A 20,799-nucleotide genomic window follows, 5' to 3' on the forward strand; every position below is an offset into this window, starting at 1 on the left:
AAATTATTAAAAAAGTGTGATTTTGTCTCCATTATTCGTTTGAAATGAATATTCTGTGTTGAGCAATATAGGCTAAATATCAAATATTTGTATGCTGCATCTCTAATTTAGTAGCATCAATTGTTGAGCAGAATCTTGTATCTATGTACATTTTAAAAACTTCTTGAAAAGGTTTTTAGCAATTATTGCAATAACAGGACCCTATTTGCACTTATTCACAAAAGCAGAACCCTGGTTGAAAGAATGTGACTTAGCGCTTATAAATTTATTATGTATAGTTAATTCACAAATTATAAATAGTTTTTTTTCTTCACAATTTTACAAAAACAGGACCTTTCACAAAATGTCTGGACAGACCCCTGGTCAAGCACGCACCATGCTCATTAAAAACTAAAATAGCTATGAATCATACTCCTGACATAAATCATACTTCTAGCTAGGCAATTTTCTTGTCTAGTAACAATCTTGTCTAGTGCCTGGCGCAGCATAGCCATTTCTGGCTCTTGTGCCAATAAAACCCAACCAACCAACAATCTTGTGTTTGAAAAAAAAAAAAAAAAAAGACTGTTAACTCTATGAAGGACTGTGGTTTTCAGTTCTAACCACATATTTTGTGGCAATAATGATAATAAATTATTCTACTAGTTCCAAACTAAAATAATTTTATTGATTCTGGTGTTTTATTTTTAAAAAATCTTAACCTCAAAGAGAGAGTTAAATCTTTCTATATTTTGATTTCTCGTTTATTATTTTTTTCAGGCGATGGTGGCTATCCCTTGGAGCCATGGCTTATAATTCCTTACCATGATCCGAATCCAAAGAGTGCTGAAGAGAATTTTAACAAGGTTCATTCAACAGCTAGAAACTGTGTTGAACGGTGCCAATGGGTTATTGAAATCGCGATTTCGATGTCTTTTTAAACACATGATGCTACACTTTGAACCCACAACAACAAGTAAAATCATCAACGCCTGTGCCATTTTGCACAATCTATGTGTTTAGAAAAATATAGCATATGACCAAAGTTTTGATGAGGAGAGGAAAGTGAAGATGAATTTGATATTACAATGCATCCACTATTTTCCATGGGAAATACATCTCTGCGAAATGAAGGTTTGCGTGTAAGAGAGACCATAAAAAAATTCTTTAATTTAAATCCCTATTTTTACTATGATTCTTTTTTAATTATATTTGTTTACTTTTTTATCATATTTGTATCTTATGTATTTTTATCATTTGTTTATTTTGTATTAATGAATTCAATAGAAAAAAAATTTCAATTTTAGTATGTCTTTTTTCTTCTATGTGATTATTCTAACATAAATGAAATTACTTTTAACTACCTTAATTTACGATAAATTTATTAATGAACTTCTGAACAAAATCCATAATGTAAAATGTATCATCAGCATTAATAATAATAAAACTTATGGAAGGTAAACAAAAGAGTGAATATCTTATTAGGGGAGCTAGCTTCTCCTTAAATAAGCTAGCACAATGAATAATGTAAAGTCAACGAATATTAAATTTCAAAGTATTGATATAAGGAAATACAATTTTGAGTGTGTGAAACAAAATGTAGTCTTAACAGATATATCATTCAAAATTTATCAACTTAATTATTTTTTCTTATATAATTCCTTGTTCAGTGTTCATGCCTTGTGATATGATAAAGTATATAACACTTAAAAAAATTGCTTTCTTTATTGGGTGAAGATTTTAATTCCAATCTACAATGGAACGCGCCCAAAATTGAGCTAACAAAATGATCATTCCCATCTATATCGCTGGGCCACCGACTACTCGAAATTCCCTTTTCCTTACATAGTAAGTCAGGTAAAAGCGTAAGTATGTGACATTAACTAATTTTATTGACGCTCCTTTTTCACTGATCGCTGAAGCAGCTATTGTTGTCATAGTTACAAGAGCCAAAATCCACTTCCAGTCTTATGATGCGGATTGTGGAGTGCCAAGAAGATAAAATTTCGATTGATTGGTTTCAGGCGTATTGAAAAAGAAAAACTAATGTTTACATGGGAACTGTAATTTCCAGCATGTTCAATTTTCAACAACCTCTTCTTGAACTAGCGGCGGTTGATTTCGCTATTCAGTTTGCTGTTTTCGCTGTTTCTTCTTTTCTAAAGACTGAAAAGTTTTACGATATAACAGGTAATAAGAGTATCTATACAATGTTTTTGGTGCTAATACATTTACAATTTGCAAGAGCCTGGCAAGCTGCTTTATTTGATTTGATCCACTCTGCTAAATTGAATTATCTGATTATAAAAACTACATTGGCTTACTTCCACGTGAAAGTGATAAAAAAAAAAATAGTGATTGAAATTTGAGATCTTTTAAATATTTTTAAATAGTGTTTGAATTGGATCAGATCTACAAAAAATTTAATATTGCCAATTTGTGAGAATAAAATTCTTTAGTACACCTAGTGTTTTCACCTAGACATTTAATTTTTTCAACAAGTTTATAATTTTAATAAGTGTTTGCAAAAGGAATTTATCATTATTTTTTTTAATTTAGTGTATAGCCGGTGGTCGAGAGTAACATGTTACATGTAGCAAGTATTTTTGTAGATTTTTTTAAAGCAAAGACTTATAACTATCATTTCATATTTTATCAGTTTCTACAAAAAAAAAAAATTTAAATCTTATATAAAGCTGTAAGAAGAAATGTTTTGGTTAATGTAGTCTGTTTGTAATAGTAAAAATGTTTAATATAAATAATAAGATTTAAATCATTTAAAAAAGCTATTGTGTTTTTTGTAGAGTACATGTATATGGCAAAATTTTAGGTATAACCATGTACTTCTAATTTTGTTTGATGGAGTATTTTGGCTTTTGTACATATTTAGCTGCTGATTATCTATTTTAAAGCTTCATACATAAAGTTCTTATCGAAAAGTTACTGAAGTGTTATTAAAAGTATGCTTCACAGTGAAAGGAATTAAATTGATTCGTACTTAAAAAGGTTATAGTGTTTATGAACTATCATGATTGTCACCATTGCTTTCGTTAAGATGGATTTATTTAACAATAACCTTTTTCTCTTAACATATTTAGATAAACTTTTTTTCAAGATTAAATTATCTCTTATAATGTGAAATAACTATCACTGTCGGTAAAGTTTTTTTAAGTTAATGTATTTTTCCACGTGTCTGCATACCCTCCAACTTATGAGGATTTTGAAAATAATTCTTTCTAGTGGTAGCGAACCAAAGTAGAAATTTTTAAAGCAAATGGATCTCTCATAAAACTTTTATCAGAACTTAAGAATCTAGCCATATGGCCTGCACTTTTATAAGTAATAGTGGACAAGTTATGCTCAGGGAAGACACTAGGCTTTCAAAATCCCGGGTCCCTGGGACCCATGACTTTAAAAAACTGGGTCCTTTTGAAAAAAAATGGGTCCTTTACATAAATTTTAAAACAAATATAATCTTTCTGAAAAATACTTAATAGATTATTAGTACATGAATTATAACAATTATAATGCTGTAATATGCTAATATTGAAATATAATAGAAAAATAAAATAAAACAAAATCTAAATTTATGTAAAATATTTTTATTAGTGTGCTTCCCTCTCTACTTATTTACACTGCTTCCCCCTCTACGTATTTTACAAGACTTAAATATCTTATGTGCTCTTATAATTACATCTTGGGAATTTGACATATCTGGCCCTTCAAGTGTAATCATCATTAATGTTTTCAGTTTTCCTTCAGATATCCTATTTCGAGCACATGTCTTTATTCTTTTCATGGCTGAAAAGCCTCTCTCAGCATCAGCTGATAAAATTGGCAATACTGAGGCTATCTTTGCTAATTTAGAAAATTCTGGAAATTCATCACTATACTGTTTAATGAAGATTCTAAGAAAGTCTTTCATACTCATAGATTTAAAGTTTAATACGATCTGTTTAAAATACTGAAAGTTATTTTTAAGTTTATCACCAGAAATCAATTCTCCAAATGTTCTAATCAATAAATCAATATCTTCTGACCCATAATTCAGTAATTCCTCTGAATTCGTTGGATAATTAAACGGGTTTAACATCGAATCTAGTGATTTTAATACGTCTAATGACTCCGCTGGGAAACGAAACTTTAAATTACCTACAACTTCAGATATAAAATTAGACTTAAAATGTTCATTTAAAGTTTGCTTTCCAAGTTTTATATTCTGATAAACAACATCATCTTCATCATTAGTACAATTTTCAATATAATTATTTTCATGCTCCCCCTTATTACCTTTAAGATTCTCTAAAACACTTATACAACTGGATACCATTACATTCACCTTAGAGAAAATCACATTTTGATGCTGAAATAATACATTTAATTTTTTTACTGGCTCTAAAACGTCCAGTATGATCGCAAGTAAAAAAAACAAATGGGAAATTGGCATTCTTTATTTTTGACAACAAACCTTTTGCTTTTACAGAGTTTAAATCGTTCTTTTTTTCGGCGATATGCTCAAGTGCCTCTACAATGGACCCAAAGCACTGTATTACAGCGCTCACCGCTTCATACAAGCTCAGCCATCGAACATTTTTGGGTTCTTTCAATTTTATTTCCGATATTTCATTTATTTGAAAAATTTGACGTAGCACAGATTCTCTGACAGGACTATCATCGAAAAAATGGTAAAGTTGCTGCAAAGTATTCTCCAGGTCTTTAGTCTGTTTAATATTTTTCGCTGCTTGTGACAAGGCCAAAGAAACCCTGTGAGCAGAACAGTGAATTTGCAGCAAATGCGTTGCACCAGCAGTCTTTAATCGCACACCAACACCTCCTTTACAGCCAGTCATTACTGCTGCACCATCAGTGCCAAGACCAACAATTTTATTTAAATCAATGTTTAATTTTTCCATTGTAGATTTTAAAGAATTGACAATTGTATCAGCCTTTCCATCATTTATGTTTAATATGTCCACAAACGCGGTTTTACCATACCCATCTTCATCTATGTAAGTTAAATACACAATAAGTTTTTTAAAATTTGAAACGTCACACGACTCATCACAAATAATTCCGAAAAAAGATGATGGTTTAAATTTCTGTATCAAAAGTTCCTCAATAGCTTGGGCGGATGCTGATGTCATATCAGAGATAGACTGTTTAGATTGGTAAGTACTAGTCTGAAAATTCACCCCATTCATTTTCTGAAATAAAAAAAATATATATGAATATTTAAAAAAAAGGGGGGTTTTAAAATTATTTTATCCAAACATGTGTCGTAATAAATATAAAACAAACAAAATAATAAAAAATTTTTTTAAGTGTAAGTGAAAAAAAAAATTCTATTAATAAAAAAATTACAATTCTAAAATTGCATTATATATTTTGCAGTGTACAAAAAAATAATTAACTTTAAATTTCTTATTCATTGTAGTCAATTTATTAAAATTTAATCTAATTCATAAGTAGTTGCAAACCAATTATTGACTTTTTTTTAAAAAAAACAACTTTTTTTTAATCACAAAAATAAAATGACATAATTCATTTCTTAGAGGAATAAAACTATTATAAGTTTTTTTAATCAATTATTTTATTTAAACAATCATTAAATGATGTAATCTACACAGAATCTATAAGCACTACAACGAAGATAAAAACGGTAAAACCATCAACCTATCAATAAATCCCACGAAATTAAAATTCAAACTTTTTATAGAGAAATCTTAGCTAGAATAATCATACGCATTACAGAGAAGAAAAGATGGCGAGATTCCATTCTTATTTAAGTATTATAAATGATCGGCCCCTTTAATGAATCCCACAAAAATAAAATTCAAAGTTTTTATAGAGAAATTTTAGCGAGAATGAAAATACAAATCACGTGTAAGACAAAATGGCGCAATTCCTTTATTTAATTATTGTAAAAACGAATCCCACAAAATTAAAACTCAAAGTTTTATATAGAAATCGTAGCTATAAAATAAATACGCATTACAGCGGGGACAAAATGGCACAATTCCATTATTTAATTATTCTAAACGATTTGCCCTTTTTAAAAAATCCCACAAAAAAAAAATCCAAAGTTTTATAGCGAAATCGTAGGGAGAAAACAAATACGCATTACAGCAAAGACAAAATGGCACAATTCGATTCTTATTTATTGTAAACGACCGGCCCAATCAATAAACCGAACAAAAAAAAACTCAAAAATTAATAAAAATACGCATTACAGAGAAGACAAAATAGTGAAACTATGTTCTTTTATAATTAATTATTTTTGAAAACTATCTTTCTGTTTTTTTTATAAGGAAACCCTAAAAGAGAAAAAGTGGCGCTTATTTGAATAATTGAAAGCTGAATTCCGTATCACGGCCTGTGGTGCGGAAATACAAAAATAATTAATATTTATAGCATTAAATAAAATATATCCTATTACACTTTTCTAATTTATACTTAAAATGACCATTTAAGTTAATATTTAAAAAAGAAATTTGACACGTGGTCACGACTCAAACCGTATAATACGGCCCTTGCGTAACTGTTATTTAATTACTTGTATAAACATAAAAATTTTTGTAAATTATAATTCTTTAATAATTAAAATAAAAACTTACCTGCAATTCAATTAATGCGGGGAACTTAGCTTCTGCTATTTCTTCTTTAGCCATCCAATAGACCGTTCGCATTTGTGAATAATCTTGAACACAATTAGCAATTTGTTTTTCAGATGACACTTTAAAAGACCGTTGCTGTTCTAATATATTAAGAGCACGTAAATGATGAGCAGAAGAGTCTTTTCCCGATGTGTCAATATGCCGGACTAGTGCGCTACGTTGAAAATTCTCACAGCCAGTGGTGAATGCATTTTTTATTCGTGCCTTGCGGCATATATCACAAAACATTTTACCATTTTCGTAGACTAACCAATTAAATTCAGTTTTCCACCTAATATTAAAGTTATGTACTTTAGGCATCGTTTAATTATTGCACATGTATTAATTATAAAACAAAATTAAAAGTTTGGATGCGTAGGTCAGGTCATTAAAAATGTTTGACTCTAACTGAACTAAAAGTAACATATAGCTTAATATAACGGTGCGTAAGTACCTCCTTCGAAAATAAAGGGTATGGGGCCACTAAAAATGTGATTGCATGACGTAGGTATTAAATAACCAATCAACCCTAATCTTCTACGTGTGTACTATGATATTTTGAAAATAAACCCCTTCAACCTCTTTCTTTCTACTTGCTCATTCGAGGTCACTTAAATCCGGTACGGTCATTTCCCCCCCCCCATTCAATAACACCTGCGTCCCTCAGTTCCGATGACGTCACTGTTTTCAGCAGAGAAAAGAAGTTTGGGGGGAAAGTCTTGTAGGATGTTTCCTGCTATAATGGTCAACATTTTGAGTCATAGAACTGGTTTCCCACCTGTGTGTCTAACATGTGTTGGTCTAACTCTGGAGACAGGTTTTTTTTTTTTTATACCGAGGATGCATACCGATTTATTTTTTGCGTCCCAATTTTTCGATTTTATTAAAATGTTTCGATATCAAAGATTAAAAAGTCGGGAAATGTATAAACTTTCTTCAAAAATTTACGCGTCTCGTGGGACGCGTAGCGATCATTTTTTTGCGTCCGATTTCAATTTTTTGTGTATTTTACGCGCTATAGCGCGTAAATGTCTTCCATGATGCTAAAATAAATTTTTTTTAAATATTAAGACATTCATTTTGCTACCGTCTGAAAAGAAGATTTCTGAAACTATGGAAATTCTGTAGCAGTTGGAGGGTATGTGTCTGTAGCACAAGGGTTACGTCGATTGGGCTTTTTTATTTGAAATGAGCAAAACTGTAGATGAGAAAATGTAACGAGAAAAAAACTCAGTTTATGAAGAAAAGAGTCTATTCCTAGCGTTTCAATTATTTATAACACTAGTGAGCTGTTATGTATGATTAAAGTGATTATGATAAAATTATTAACACAAGATAGGTTAGTAGTTATTAATTGACTTTTGGATTGATCTTAATATTTTAAACTTACTTAACTGCCATAATGTTATACTTCCCCCCTTTTTTTAAAAATTCTCATCATTAATTATTCTTTAGGAAGCGTAACGTTTGTCATATTATCTCATCTCTGCCATACATGGGTACCAGAAAGATCTTTGAGACAGATGATTCAAGCTGGAATGATTTCTACATGGGCTGTGAGGTAAAGAGACCATAGGAATTTATATTTTTTTTCTCTTTAACACTCCGTCGGGCGCGTCTCGAAACTTACGGCATCGGGCGCGATGTATCTGTCAGATACATCTCTGTTTTGTGTGTTTTCTGTTAATATGTATTACTTTAAATCTCCTATTTTTACTCTTTTTAGGTCCAGGCTTTTACACCCGGACCTTTTATTAGTTTTTTATGTATATTTTTAATTTTTATATATTTTTAATTTTTATATATTTTTAATTTTTATATATTTTTTAATATTTTCAATAATAATTTTTATTTATTAATCACAAACGCTATTACAAAAGTTAAATGCTGCAAAAAACATTTAAAAAAACATGTTAAACTGTTGAAAAACTATAAAAAGGACAGTTATGCACAAAGAATACATAATATAAAAGTGACAAATCAATTATTATAATTGAATCCGATTCTAAATTTAAGTCAAATTTTTTCTTCCGATCTGTTTTGCCCATTTAAGTATTATTGTCCTTTCCTACATAAAAATAATCATTATTAACATCATCATCGAGTTCTGAGTCATTATAAACACTTTCACTGCCATGACAATCAGCTTCACGTGTTTCTAAAATATCTTCTTCGTCAGCATCACTTTCATCAAATTCTTCAGCATTTAATTCCTCATTTCCATCACTAAATAGAATACTATGAACTAGCTCTAGGTCTTTCTGATTTTTCAAATCTAAAAAGCGTTTAGCACTCATCGTAGGAAAAAGATAAATCAAAAACGCTCAGGGAATCTCAATACTTCCATGTAGCTTCACGAGACAAACGTTATCGGGCGCGTGTATCTAACAGATACAAAATTCCAAACAAGCTTGGAAACAGGAAATACTCCTACACCGAACTGGTCACTACTGCATTCCAAAGTAGCAGGGGGCCAGATGGACAGATACTGATAAGGTCAAGGTCGTAAGAAAATGTTTCAGGGGACAAAAGCAGAGATATTGACACGTCTGTATCTGTCAGATCAACGCGCCCGATGGAGTGTTAAGTTTATTGTTTAAATGAATGAATCTATAGTTTGTGATTCTACTAAACTCCAGAAACTGTGTCCTTAGACCCAGGGCAGTCGAATTTGCAATTCCTTATTTAAAGCACAATGTAGGGTCATTAACCTTCATTCTGCTATTCGTAACAAAGATACGTTCATTGCTTTAAGGACAAATATATATAACAAAGGATGTGATTACCCCCCCTCTTGTTGTGATCGTTGTTGCCATACACTGTATGGTGAACATGCAGCCGAAGTAACATTAGCTATTCACTGCCTTAGCTGCATCAGACAGTGTGTCCTTTCCCCTCAAAAGATAGGCAAAAAAAAAACAGTAAAGAATTAAGGCAAAGGAAGCTTTTTAGGTTATATATAGGTGAGAAGGGGGCTAGTGTGGACAATTTTTACATTTTTGGCAAAAACATATTACTAATTACTTTTTTTAAGACTTCTAGTATTTTTTTTACATTAATTTGTACTTTTGCACATATTTTAGATGATATATTAAAACATTTGGTAGTATAGTTCTTTAATAATGTATTTTTTAAAAATGGTTGTTTTTGTCCACACTAGCCCCATGTCATGGGGCTCAAGCTATGGGGCTAGTGTGGACAAATTAAAATATTGATCAAGCAATGTAATTCAATTTATAATATTGAATTTGAAAACAAAGAAATCAATTTTACCTAAACAGAACTATCCCTAATAAATCTAAACCTTAATAAAGCATATTTTTATCAATGGTTAAGCCTGTGATTATAATTTTTAATTGAATTTTTTCTTGATAAAGAAAATATTTCAGAAACAAATCAACATACTGAAAAGCTATTTTTTAAATTTTATTTATTTGAAAATGATTGTAGATTTGAAATTTTTCTTCTACTTTACGATATAATTTGACAAATCAACATTAAAAGTTATTTGTGAAGCAGTTCGAAGTGTACGACCAGCTATGTCCGGCAATGGTAGTTGGGCTACAATTTCATGTCAGGAAATTTGTGAAACATCTTTTACAGCAGGGTAAAAGAAAGATTCACTTAGCTTAGAAGAACTGTTTTGTCCCTCTTTTTTTCTGAGGAATTGTATATCGAAATCCTCTGATCCGTATAACGCTTCAACTCTTCTAACATAGTGAAAAACATTATTTTTTTTAGGACCAACACAAAGTTATTAATGCCTATTAAATCTGTGTCTGTAATAGGTTTTAATATGGTTTCTTCAAACTCTGATGATCGATCTTGTCTTGATACAGAGCTTTCTGAATCAGAAGAGGTAGACAGATTTTTTTTTTGTCATTTTGCTCTCCTTAGAGAAAAAAAGTTTTCTTTTTTTTTCTTTCGCCTTTTTCTTCAATAAGCTTATTTTTTTCCATTTCTTCGATCCTTATTTTCTCAGGTGTACTTGTATACACTCTTGATTTTCCTTTCCTTAGCAAGTTTTTCTTTTTCCTTGGGGCAGCTTTAGGAAGTGGTCGTACAGATTCAGGAGTAGTTGGTTGTAGTGGCACAGTTTGACCATCTTCTAATTCATTTTCTTGGAGATCTTCATTTATCACACTATGTTCTGCAGCATTTGCATTGCTTCCCCGGTTTTCACGGTCAGTAACGTAACTGCAAAAAAATCCTCTTCTCCAAATGCCAGTCTGTTTAATGGGAAAATGCCAGGTTTTTTAAATCCTGACATTATGTTAGTTGGCGTAAAGGATCTGTAATATGCTCTGGCTGCTAATGAAGGAATATTATAGATCGATACTGTTTTACCAGGATTATTCAGCAACCAGTCATTAAATACGACTTTGCATGCCGCTTTAAACGCACCATAAACTGCAACATCTAACGGTTGTAGCTGATGAGAGCAGTGTGGCTGAAAATAAAGCAATATGATACCATTTTCCTTTGCATATGTAATAGCTTGAATTAAAATACGGGAATTATGGTTATCAATTAATAACAGAATTGGGTTCTCAATATCAGATTTCATGTGTTCTTTTATATGATGCAAAATAGTTGGAAATTACCCCTTTTGTCATCCATCCACTTTTCGTAGCCAAACCTAGACTTCCAGTCGGAGCATTACTTAGAAAATAGTCCTTATACTTCACTCGGGGGAAAATAAAAACAGGAGGAATGGAATTGCCAGTTGCAGATACATTGCCATTGGGAGAGGGTGTTGCATCAGAAGACCTAGGTCTCTTAGCTCCTCCACTCGCCGCAATGGCCCTCATTTTCCTTAACTTCTTCTTCTGGCTCTTGGACAGCCCAATGGTACCAGACATACTGCCCCCCGAGTGCCTCTGGGGACCAGAGACTCCTACAGAGGAAGGGCCTGAACCTTTGGACGCCTCACCAGAATCCGAAGCAGACTGCAAAGCAGCGGTATTAGCACTGGGCTCGCCCGAGGGCTTACCATATGCTACTGGAGACTGTATAACACTTTTCGAACAGGAACCTCTGCCTGATTCCTGAACGCATCCCTTGTTAACCGGCGCGACGGATGATGCCGTATCCAAGGTTTTTCGTTCGCTCATCATGATGTTTGCCTGCCATTCAGTTACCTAGTGAGGAGTATCCAGGGGGCACCACGTGGAGGCGGCAGGCATTACCCCCCAATAACTGCTGTTAGTTTTATTTAGTGTTTTTATGCTCAGTTGCACAATGAGCTAGAATTCTGTTATTTATGAACATAATATGTCTAAAAATAGTAAAGTTTCTTGGAAAATCAAAAACTTGTTCAATAAGTTTGCTTAGTTTATTGGGCAAATGAATGTATGTACACAGAAAATAAATATTTCTTCAAAAACAAAATCTTTAAAAAAGCATTGTTTTTTTATTTAATCTAACTCACAGCTTTAATTAACTAAAATAAAATGTTTTGATTTTAACATTTGTTAATTTGCCATACAATATGTAAAAATAATATACTTAGTATTTCTATATTATAAGTAATAGGGTTATTAAATTAGGGTGAAGGGAATACTTCTGAGAATAAATTCATTTCTAGAATTATAATTCTTATAAAATTTGATTGTCTGGTTATTTTGCAAAATCTATCTGCATGATGAATGTTTAAAAGCGTAGTTATTACTTAATTCTTTAAAAAGCTAAAGGAAAATTATAAAAATTTCCATATTAAAGCCTCTTTAATTATAGTTACCATTAAAAAATCACATGAAAAATAAATTATACCTGTAATTACTACATTGGGGGATGAATGGGACAGTCCCATTCATCCCCAACCTGTCCATTTTGGTTTGCAGCCATTTTGCAAAACATTCATTCATAGGACAATAATATAAATTATATATTTCTACAACTAAAATATAAGATAAGTAAACACAATATAAATTATTGGCTTTGGTTAGTATTTATAAAATTAAGAGAGTAAAAAATATGAAATATTTACTTTTGAGGTTGATCTTAAACTTTCCAGCTTCACAAGAAAAATTCAGTAGCCATATTCCTGCACTTTCTGTTCTGATTTATGCTACACTAAAGCCATCTATTGGTGAAAAAAGAAATCTGAAGAATTGTTTAATTGCTGAGTGTCCCATTCATCCCCCATCTCCCCTACATATGGGCAATTATCTGGGAAGGTGTGATTTTGCACTTCTAATTTTTCAACTTTGCACAAAGGGTGCAGTTTGGCATTTTTTAACAAGACAATATATGTATTTTTCTAAAAATACTAAAATCCATGAAACATCTTCATTTATTTTGGCATTAATGAGGTTTAAATATGTAAATTTGTCAGAAAGTGTCATTACCATCCTATGTTGAAAATGATGTAAAAATTCCATAAATACAGTTTTTGTAAATTTGTTGAAGGTTTCTAATCGGACATTAGCAATAATCTAAAGAAAAACACCAAAATAAATCATTCTAGATTAAATTTTTTTTAAATAAAATTTTAAAAGGTTAGCGTATTCTAATTTTTTTGTATTATGGAGTGCTTACTGTTTATTTTTGACAAGTAAAGTTTTTTAGCCTAATTATGTTTTCAACTGAAATTACCATTAAATCTAAGTACCTTAAAAACATATATTTAAATATTCAAACATAAATAATTTAAGGTTAAACAATTTTTTGGCAAGGATGGTAATGGGTAATTCCACAGTAACTCATGCTACAGATTTTTAGAAATCTAGCTTTCAAATACGATGCAATAATAAATATTGCACTTATTTTCTTTCAACAAAATTTAGGTTGATTACAATTTTTCTGTTTTTTTTAATGATACCATTAAAAATCCTAAGAATCTCTAACTTTTTGAAATTTTAATTAAAATAGCTTGGTAACTCATGCTACCAAAAAAGACACTCAGTTACGAGAAAAAAAGTTAAACCTGTATTTCTGCTAAAATTCTACATGTTAAGTACTTTAAGTCTTATGAGTGGATTGTATGTATCACTCTTATCACAAAATAGCATCTAGTTTTATTTTTAATAGTTTAAAAAAACTAAATATTTGACAAAATATATCAAGTATAAGGTAACTCATGCTACAGTACTGGTAACTCATGCTACATTAAAGATGAATAACTTTTAAAAATGATTACAGAAACAAAATAAAATATTATTTTGATATTTATTTAACATTAAGTATTCAAAAAAACATTATTTTATTGAAAATTAAAAAAAATATTAAAACATTTAACGTTGTTCAAGAACATCAATTTCATCCTTAAATTCGTAGAAGAAACGGCTCCCACTCTGTTTTATTACTGCATCTGGTAAAATCTTTATGATGTTTTCGAATGTCACATAGGAAATGTCATTTTCATCTGAAATGAAAATTTTTTTATTCATGTTTTTCTTTCTTAAAAACATTACCTTTACTTCTCCGTCATCTTCAACTTCACCTTGTGAAATAGCAGCATACCTAAAAATTTGCTTCTTACCTAAACATTTAATAAGTAGGTAAGTACCAAGTTTAATGCTTAATTTTGGAGGTTTAGTTGGTAAATTTTGTTCTGCTAAACTGGAACGTATTTTTTTGGTTAACAGAGCACCCGTCACCTTCTCCTGGTTCACATAAATGCAATGCATTTTTTTTATACTTTCTAATGGCAGTGCTTCCTCAAATATTGAACACATATTTAAATTTTGATTTCGTTCCTCTATTTCATTGCACTTCATTTCAATTATTTTTATATCCGATCCAGTTCTTTCAGCTGCAGCTTTGAAGTCGGAGGCATTGAAAACAGAGCCTTTGCGTGCTTTTACGTAATTTCGAACTTGGTGTTTCACAGCCCCACCTATTCCGTCAACCGGGCCCTTGCCGTGTGATGTTGCAAAGAAATTCCAAATAATTCTTTTTCTAAATTTGTTTTCCAATATAGGGATTGCAGCTGCAATAAAACGATTTTTGAACTGCGATGAAGGGCCATCCGACCATATATTGACCAGAATAACACTTTCTGGGAAATCTTCAAAGATTTTATCTAAATATGGAATTATACTTCTTTTTGAATGATCTAAATCATTGGATACAATAACAGCAGGGTGATGCTGTCCATTATACCACGACGAAATAGTAAACAGACTCACTTGCGGCTGTACCCAATGAAAACTTTGTATTTCATCCTGAGCAACACAAGTGTAATTCTCTGCAAAATCAATTTGTAGCAAAGCAGTGGTAAAATCGGTGCTTTGGGAGCCTACCTCTCCTTTCTGCATCTGATATGCTAGAGCTTGTTCATTTTTAATGAAACAATGAAGTAAAAAATCTTTTTTCATTGAAACTATGTATTTTCCAAGATCTTCGAGGCTACCTTCTTCTACAACTTTTGTTAACTTACCTTCAAAATCTTTCCACTTGTTCCATTCAGCCATATTTGAAGTAGATGTAGCAAAACAAGATTCAATACCATTTTCAAAAAACTTTTCACATTTATTACAAGAAGTTTGCCAGCAATTTTCAGTAGCATTCTCGCAAAGAAAATCTTTCATAAATCCTGAGGAATAAGCTGGGAATTCTGGGCAATACTTCTTGAAGCTTTCGATAGCAGAAATAAAATTTTCATGAAGTTTGCATAAGCACACATTATGAGGCATTTTGCTGCTTAAAAATACGTGTTTTGGACGTAATACAGCAAACTTACTCTTGCCAATCTTAATATCGGGATGATCATTACAGAATAAAGAGAATGTCTCCAAAACAGAATTGTACAAATGCCGAATTTGTTCTTTTATTTTACCATCACTATTTCTTACTGTTACTACATCTTTCATTCCTGGAGCTTGTCGACTGATATCATCTCTTATATAAAAGTTTTTAACTATCTGAAGAGTTTCACTGCTCATAGGATTTTTTCCAATATAATTCTGTATTACAACATTGCGTTCTTGACTCGGGACAATATTTTTCATAAGCTGTTTCACTACTGCCTGCTTTTTACGTGGGGACTTTGGTAATGCCCGTTTGGCACGGGCAACTGCTTTTCCCAATGAACAAGGTGATTTATATGGGTATTGTTGTGATTTAAATGACCTTTCCTTTTTGTTGAATCTTGATTTTGCAACACTTTCTCTGGATCTCTTTCTTTGTTGTCTTCTCACCTTTTCGCTTTCCACTGGAGTCATTTGATCAATTTCATTTTTCTTTTTATCGCGGCTTTTTTTAGCTGCCTCTCTGTGTTTCTCCTTATATTTCGCATAATTTCCTTCATCTTTAAGTTTTTGTCTTCTCTTTCTCATTTTTTCAGCAGCTGTTAAGGCCATTCTGTAAGAAAGAGACATATGATAAGTTTTAATTTATGGAGCTTAACTTAGCAGGATTTCACTATTCTTTTACCTTAAATTAAAATTTTGGTGTATAGATATTTTTTTTAGATATATTGTACAATGTGTTATACCTTTTACATTTAATGGATTATTTACAACAATAACATCGAAATGTCTGAATTTTACTTTAACTAATACCATTAATTTCCAATAACATCTTTGAGTAATTTCCTCCTTCAATAACTTTTATAAAGTTTTAAACTTAGACTTGTTTGTGATAGGGAGCAAAGCAAGGAAAAGTTGACAATAATAAAAACAACTTATTAAGAATGGAATAAACATGCGAAGAACAAACTTATCTTTATCATACTTATTAACTTATTGCAATAAAACTTAATTTTTATATAATATTTATGCAAATAACATCTTAATTCACTTCCTAAATATAGTATGAGTTACCACATGGTAACTCATGCTACAATAGTTTTATACAAAAAAACATAACAAAACTGGATGCTACTTCTCTTAAAGATTTGTTTTTGATTAAAACACATAAAAAATTTTAAAAAAAATTATTTTTAGGGTAATTGATAGTTTAATAGATTTGCAATGATAACATAACTATGTTTTAGTAACTCATGCTACTTGTAGCAGACCCTAATATCATTTATGAATAATAGTTATAACTACTTTGATTCTAACAATTTATTTTATTATTTTTATAAGGCTTATGAATGTATTAATCTGAAACAATCAAGAAATAAAACTTTCATGGCTATAAAATAACAAAATCAACATACCTTTTGCTGAAAATTGAAGTGGTGTAGAACAAAATCTTGTAATAGCTGACTTTAAAGTGTTGCCATCCTGATAAAAAGAAACTCTAACAAAAAATAAGCTGTTGTCACAACTGCTACAATAGTTCAGATTAATTATCCACTTAATTTATTAAGAAATAATTGAAAAATTTTTTTTATGGTCATGTCACTGTTTATATGGAATTGCCCTAATGACTGTGAAATGGGAGGAAGGATGGTACATAGTATGTACCATCCTACATACTATGTATCCTACTGCATACTATGTTTAGAATATATTTTAGCAAGTATAATAGAATTAATACAGAATGCTGGTTGTGTAAATTTAATTATTTTTATTAAATACAGATTCAAAAATTCTGTCAATATGCTCCTTTTCTGAAAAAAAGAAATATCTACGGGAATATGAGGATCTTTAATAAGGCACAAAATCTCTTCCGTGGCTATTTGGTGCTTGTCTTCTGTAGGCCAGCAAAAATGGCTTTTTGTTTTCAAACGAGACATACAGTTTATTTCCAGGACATTTTTTTTTGCACCGATTCCACAACACCTGCACATTAAAGTCTTGATCACTTTTATATATAATACATAACATTTAAAAGCAAACAATACATACTACGACATGCTTAATAAAAAATAGTTTACATACCTGGGAACCATTGATCATCAAAAATGACAGCAACCCATTGTCCTACAGGTACTTGTGATGGGAATCTCTTAGAAACTCCATCTCTTTTTATTAGTTTTTTGGAAGAGCCCAAGATATTTGAATTCCTTCTCCCCTGGAGTCTTTCAATTGACCATAAATATGGCTCAACCAAAAAATGGGAACATGGTTCATTGCTTTCCTCCCATACAAGTTGGTGCAATAACATTGTATTTTTTACAGCTTTTAGCCAATTAGGTACAATGCTTTCAACTCTATGAATGTTTGCTTCTTTCACTTCTATTACTGTTACTTTAACCTTTTCTTTTCGGAAAACATTTAAAAATTGTTCCGTTGTTGTGATGTCTTCTCCATGTGCAACTGCCTGGTCAGCATAGTGTTTTATGAAACCCCCAATGCCATCTGCAGGTGATTTACCGTGACCAGCTTCACTAAAATTCCACATTGCCTTTTTAAATCCTAATGTAATAGCAAAATGAGCAAACAGAAAAAAATTTGTCTTGTTTCTGTATTGTGTAGTGGGACCATCACTTTGAAAATGAATTATATTGACATGAGGGAAAAGTTGTTTTACTTCTTTTATCATTGTACAAAGATGTGCCCATTCCGCACATGCGTCATGTCGTAGGGATCCACTTATTGTCGCAAAAGAATGACATTTTTTGTCTCATTCACTACTTTTACAGTAGAGTACAGCTGTGTGAATAGTCATTTGGCTTTTGCTTGCTCCAAAATTAGCAGATCTAATTTCTGTGTGATATTTACATTCATAATTTTCAGAAAAATCAATTATTAAAATTTCATTTTCCGCAAGATTGTTTTGCAAGTTTTTCATTGCCCTAAACTGGTGGAATACATTGTAGCAGGGCTTTAGAAATTGAGGCAAATTAGTTTGCATTTCAGCAAACATCTCATTGACTTTGCAATTAATTTTATTCTTGGATGTAATTTGAACTGTAATTTCTTTACCTTTATTGTTCACTCTTTTTTCTTTATTTGTTACCCATTTGTTGTAAAAACTTTCATCCTCTATTTTTTCATCATTTACTACAGTAATGGCTTTGTCTTTGCATGTTATGCAATCACGGTACATACACTCTTTTGACATTACATCACAAACAAGTGAATATAATCAATGGTGGGTGTCTTTCACCACTGGCATTGACACTAGCCATCACTGTGACGGACTCTCTTCCTGACTTTGGAGTCAATCGAGCGATAGGTTTCCCCTTCTCGCAAACAGCTTTTCCTCTTGAGGGATCCATAAACATAGCTGTTTCATCCAATTTTTAAATATGCAATGGGGAAGAGTTCAGATCCAGATCACCAAACTCCCTTTCAAGTAAGTCATAAAACTCATACATGATAAAAGGATTTGAAGTTGCTAGCACACGTGACTTTTCCAAACTTCTGGGCTTCTTGTTACTTAGATTATGTCTTACAAGAAATGCAGACAACCACTCATCCCCAGGTTTCCACTCATCCACATTGTTTTTATATTGACAATATCTTTTCAAATAATTTGATGAGTCGGACGTACCTTCTATGTTTTTGGAAATGAATTCTGCAACCACCAGTTTAATTTCAGCTCTGGACAGTGGAAAACCCCATTTTACCATACATTTTAAGCAAACAGATAGTTCATTTTCTTCCTTCTCGGTGCTCCTACTGATTTCTTCACAATTTTATTTTTCAAATTTTGCTAGTGGGTTTGAAGAGTAGAAAATGGAATACCTTCCTTAGCTGCTGCTCTAATACTCAAATTTTCAATTTTCAAAACTGCTTCATCAAACTTGTTCTTAAACAATTCGGCATCCTTTTTCCTTTTATAGTTTCTTGGCATTATGGTATAATATTTTTAATAATATTGAATAGAAAAACTAATAACAACTATCTAATATCACATGGAATAAATCCAGTGAAAAATGAGCATGTGAGAAATTGGTCTTAACATTAATAGAACATGAGAAACAGTTAATGTAGAAATAATGGTTACAGTTAAAGTGTAATATAAAGTTACAGTTTAAGTATAATACAATATTACAGTAAAACATAACAGTTAGAGAAATTGCATATATTATCCTGACAAAAATAAATAAAAAAAAGCAACTAAAATATCACTGACCAAGAATTACCCCAGTAAACTGGGGGATAAATCAGTATACTTCTGAAATTAATCTTAAAAATGATTAAGAAAAAATATATGTAAGTATGAAAACTTAGACTATTTGCTGTTATAAAACAGCACCAACACAATTGGTCTGGCTAACACACACACTGATATGGATCCTAAAAAAAATCATTATTTTCTTAGACCATCTTTTTTAAAGATGTTTTTATAGTAGTGTGAAAAGTATTTTTTTCTCTCTAATTTGCTGCATACTTTGATTGTTTTTGAACTTGATAGAAGAAAATAGAATATATAAGGATGAGTTAACATAATTTAGTTGTTTTGTGAAAACATTTTTTAATGCTGAAAAGTCAGTGACCATTATTTACCCCAAAAAAAGAGTGACCCCGAATTCCCCAGAACGATTCTCTCAAGTCCAGCAAATCTAGCAGGCATTGCCATCAAAGAACAAGCAAGATTTGTGAAACTTTCATCTATTACATATTTTTTAAAACTGGACCACCATGTAGTAGCTAGGGAGTTGTCAAAATTTGACTGGAAAAATAAATTTCAGGAAATGGGACCGATTTGTTTTGCAAAGCTATGACATAAGGTACAAAATCTGGGTTAATATTGGCGAGTAAAATTCTGACACTTTCTTCTTGAGCACATGATGATTTCAATCCCAAATACTTTGGACGCAGCATATAAGCTAGCAAATGATAATCAGTAACTGCCTGTTTAAACCTGTATGTCACTCCTTTTTTTATAAACAGCCATAAGATTACTTAACTTAATTCATTTTTCAGTTTACTTAAACAAAATGTCATTAAACAGTAACTAAAACTAATATCGAAGTTTTTTTAGTTTCTGCCAGTTTTTACCGGTTGTAACCAACCGGCCAAAAGCCAACCCTGGCTATTATGTTTGCTCTTTAGAGTATAAGGGCTTTAATTTAAGTTTTTTAAAAGTTTCACTAGCTCATTGTATATATACAATCCTCTGATTATGACAAGAGAATAGATGTTCAAACTTTGGAAGGTAATTAAGACAAATTTTCAAACAATTAAGTCACTGTTACTGGAAGAATTCTCTGAAGAAATTTCTATAAACATTTTATTCTGGTGATTTTTCATTTTTATATGAAATAATAACCTTTTATGGCAAATTAATTTTCTTAAAATTTTTTTTCATTTTGTTATTAGATGATTGATAAAATTTGATATTACCGTAACATATTAGTTATAATTTATTTAACTGTTTA

The 20,799-nt window shown here is 31.1% G+C and overlaps 4 protein-coding genes across 4 annotated transcripts in view; 1 reads left to right on the forward strand and 3 right to left on the reverse strand.

Annotated features, from left to right (window-relative positions):
- Positions 1–1,352: 1,352 nt before the first annotated feature.
- LOC107456476 (uncharacterized) overlaps positions 1,353–20,799 on the forward strand; it is a 32,373-nt gene continuing 12,926 nt past the window's right edge. The window contains exons 1-2 of the mRNA XM_016074348.3: positions 1,353–2,169; positions 8,088–8,193. Of these exons, the coding sequence (XP_015929834.1) occupies positions 2,034–2,169; positions 8,088–8,193 (242 nt within the window). The 5' untranslated portion in view covers positions 1,353–2,033. The remainder of the gene's footprint in view (positions 2,170–8,087; positions 8,194–20,799) is intronic.
- Positions 4,320–7,112, reverse strand: LOC147803445 (uncharacterized protein C17orf113-like). Its single transcript, XM_087150454.1, has 2 exons — positions 6,594–7,112; positions 4,320–5,183 (listed from the first exon to the last, which is right to left on the reverse strand). Exons 1-2 carry the CDS (start codon positions 6,951–6,953, stop codon positions 4,320–4,322), a joined length of 1,224 nt encoding a protein of 407 aa, XP_087006580.1. The 5' UTR covers positions 6,954–7,112.
- On the reverse strand, positions 13,853–16,898 carry LOC147803446 (uncharacterized). The gene is made up of 2 exons (XM_087151152.1): positions 16,741–16,898; positions 13,853–15,938 (listed from the first exon to the last, which is right to left on the reverse strand). Exon 2 carries the CDS (start codon positions 15,935–15,937, stop codon positions 13,868–13,870), a length of 2,070 nt encoding a protein of 689 aa, XP_087007278.1. The 5' UTR covers position 15,938; positions 16,741–16,898; the 3' UTR covers positions 13,853–13,867.
- LOC139426779 (uncharacterized) lies at positions 17,002–19,947 on the reverse strand. Its single transcript, XM_071186725.2, has 2 exons — positions 17,408–19,947; positions 17,002–17,308 (listed from the first exon to the last, which is right to left on the reverse strand). The coding sequence occupies exons 1-2, from the start codon at positions 18,009–18,011 to the stop codon at positions 17,268–17,270; spliced, it is 645 nt and encodes a 214-aa protein (XP_071042826.2). The 5' UTR covers positions 18,012–19,947; the 3' UTR covers positions 17,002–17,267.

Source organism: Parasteatoda tepidariorum, chromosome 9 (assembly GCF_982258835.1).
Source record: "Parasteatoda tepidariorum strain Cologne lab strain chromosome 9, Ptep-v5.0, whole genome shotgun sequence".
Lineage (NCBI taxonomy): Eukaryota > Metazoa > Arthropoda > Arachnida > Araneae > Theridiidae > Parasteatoda > Parasteatoda tepidariorum.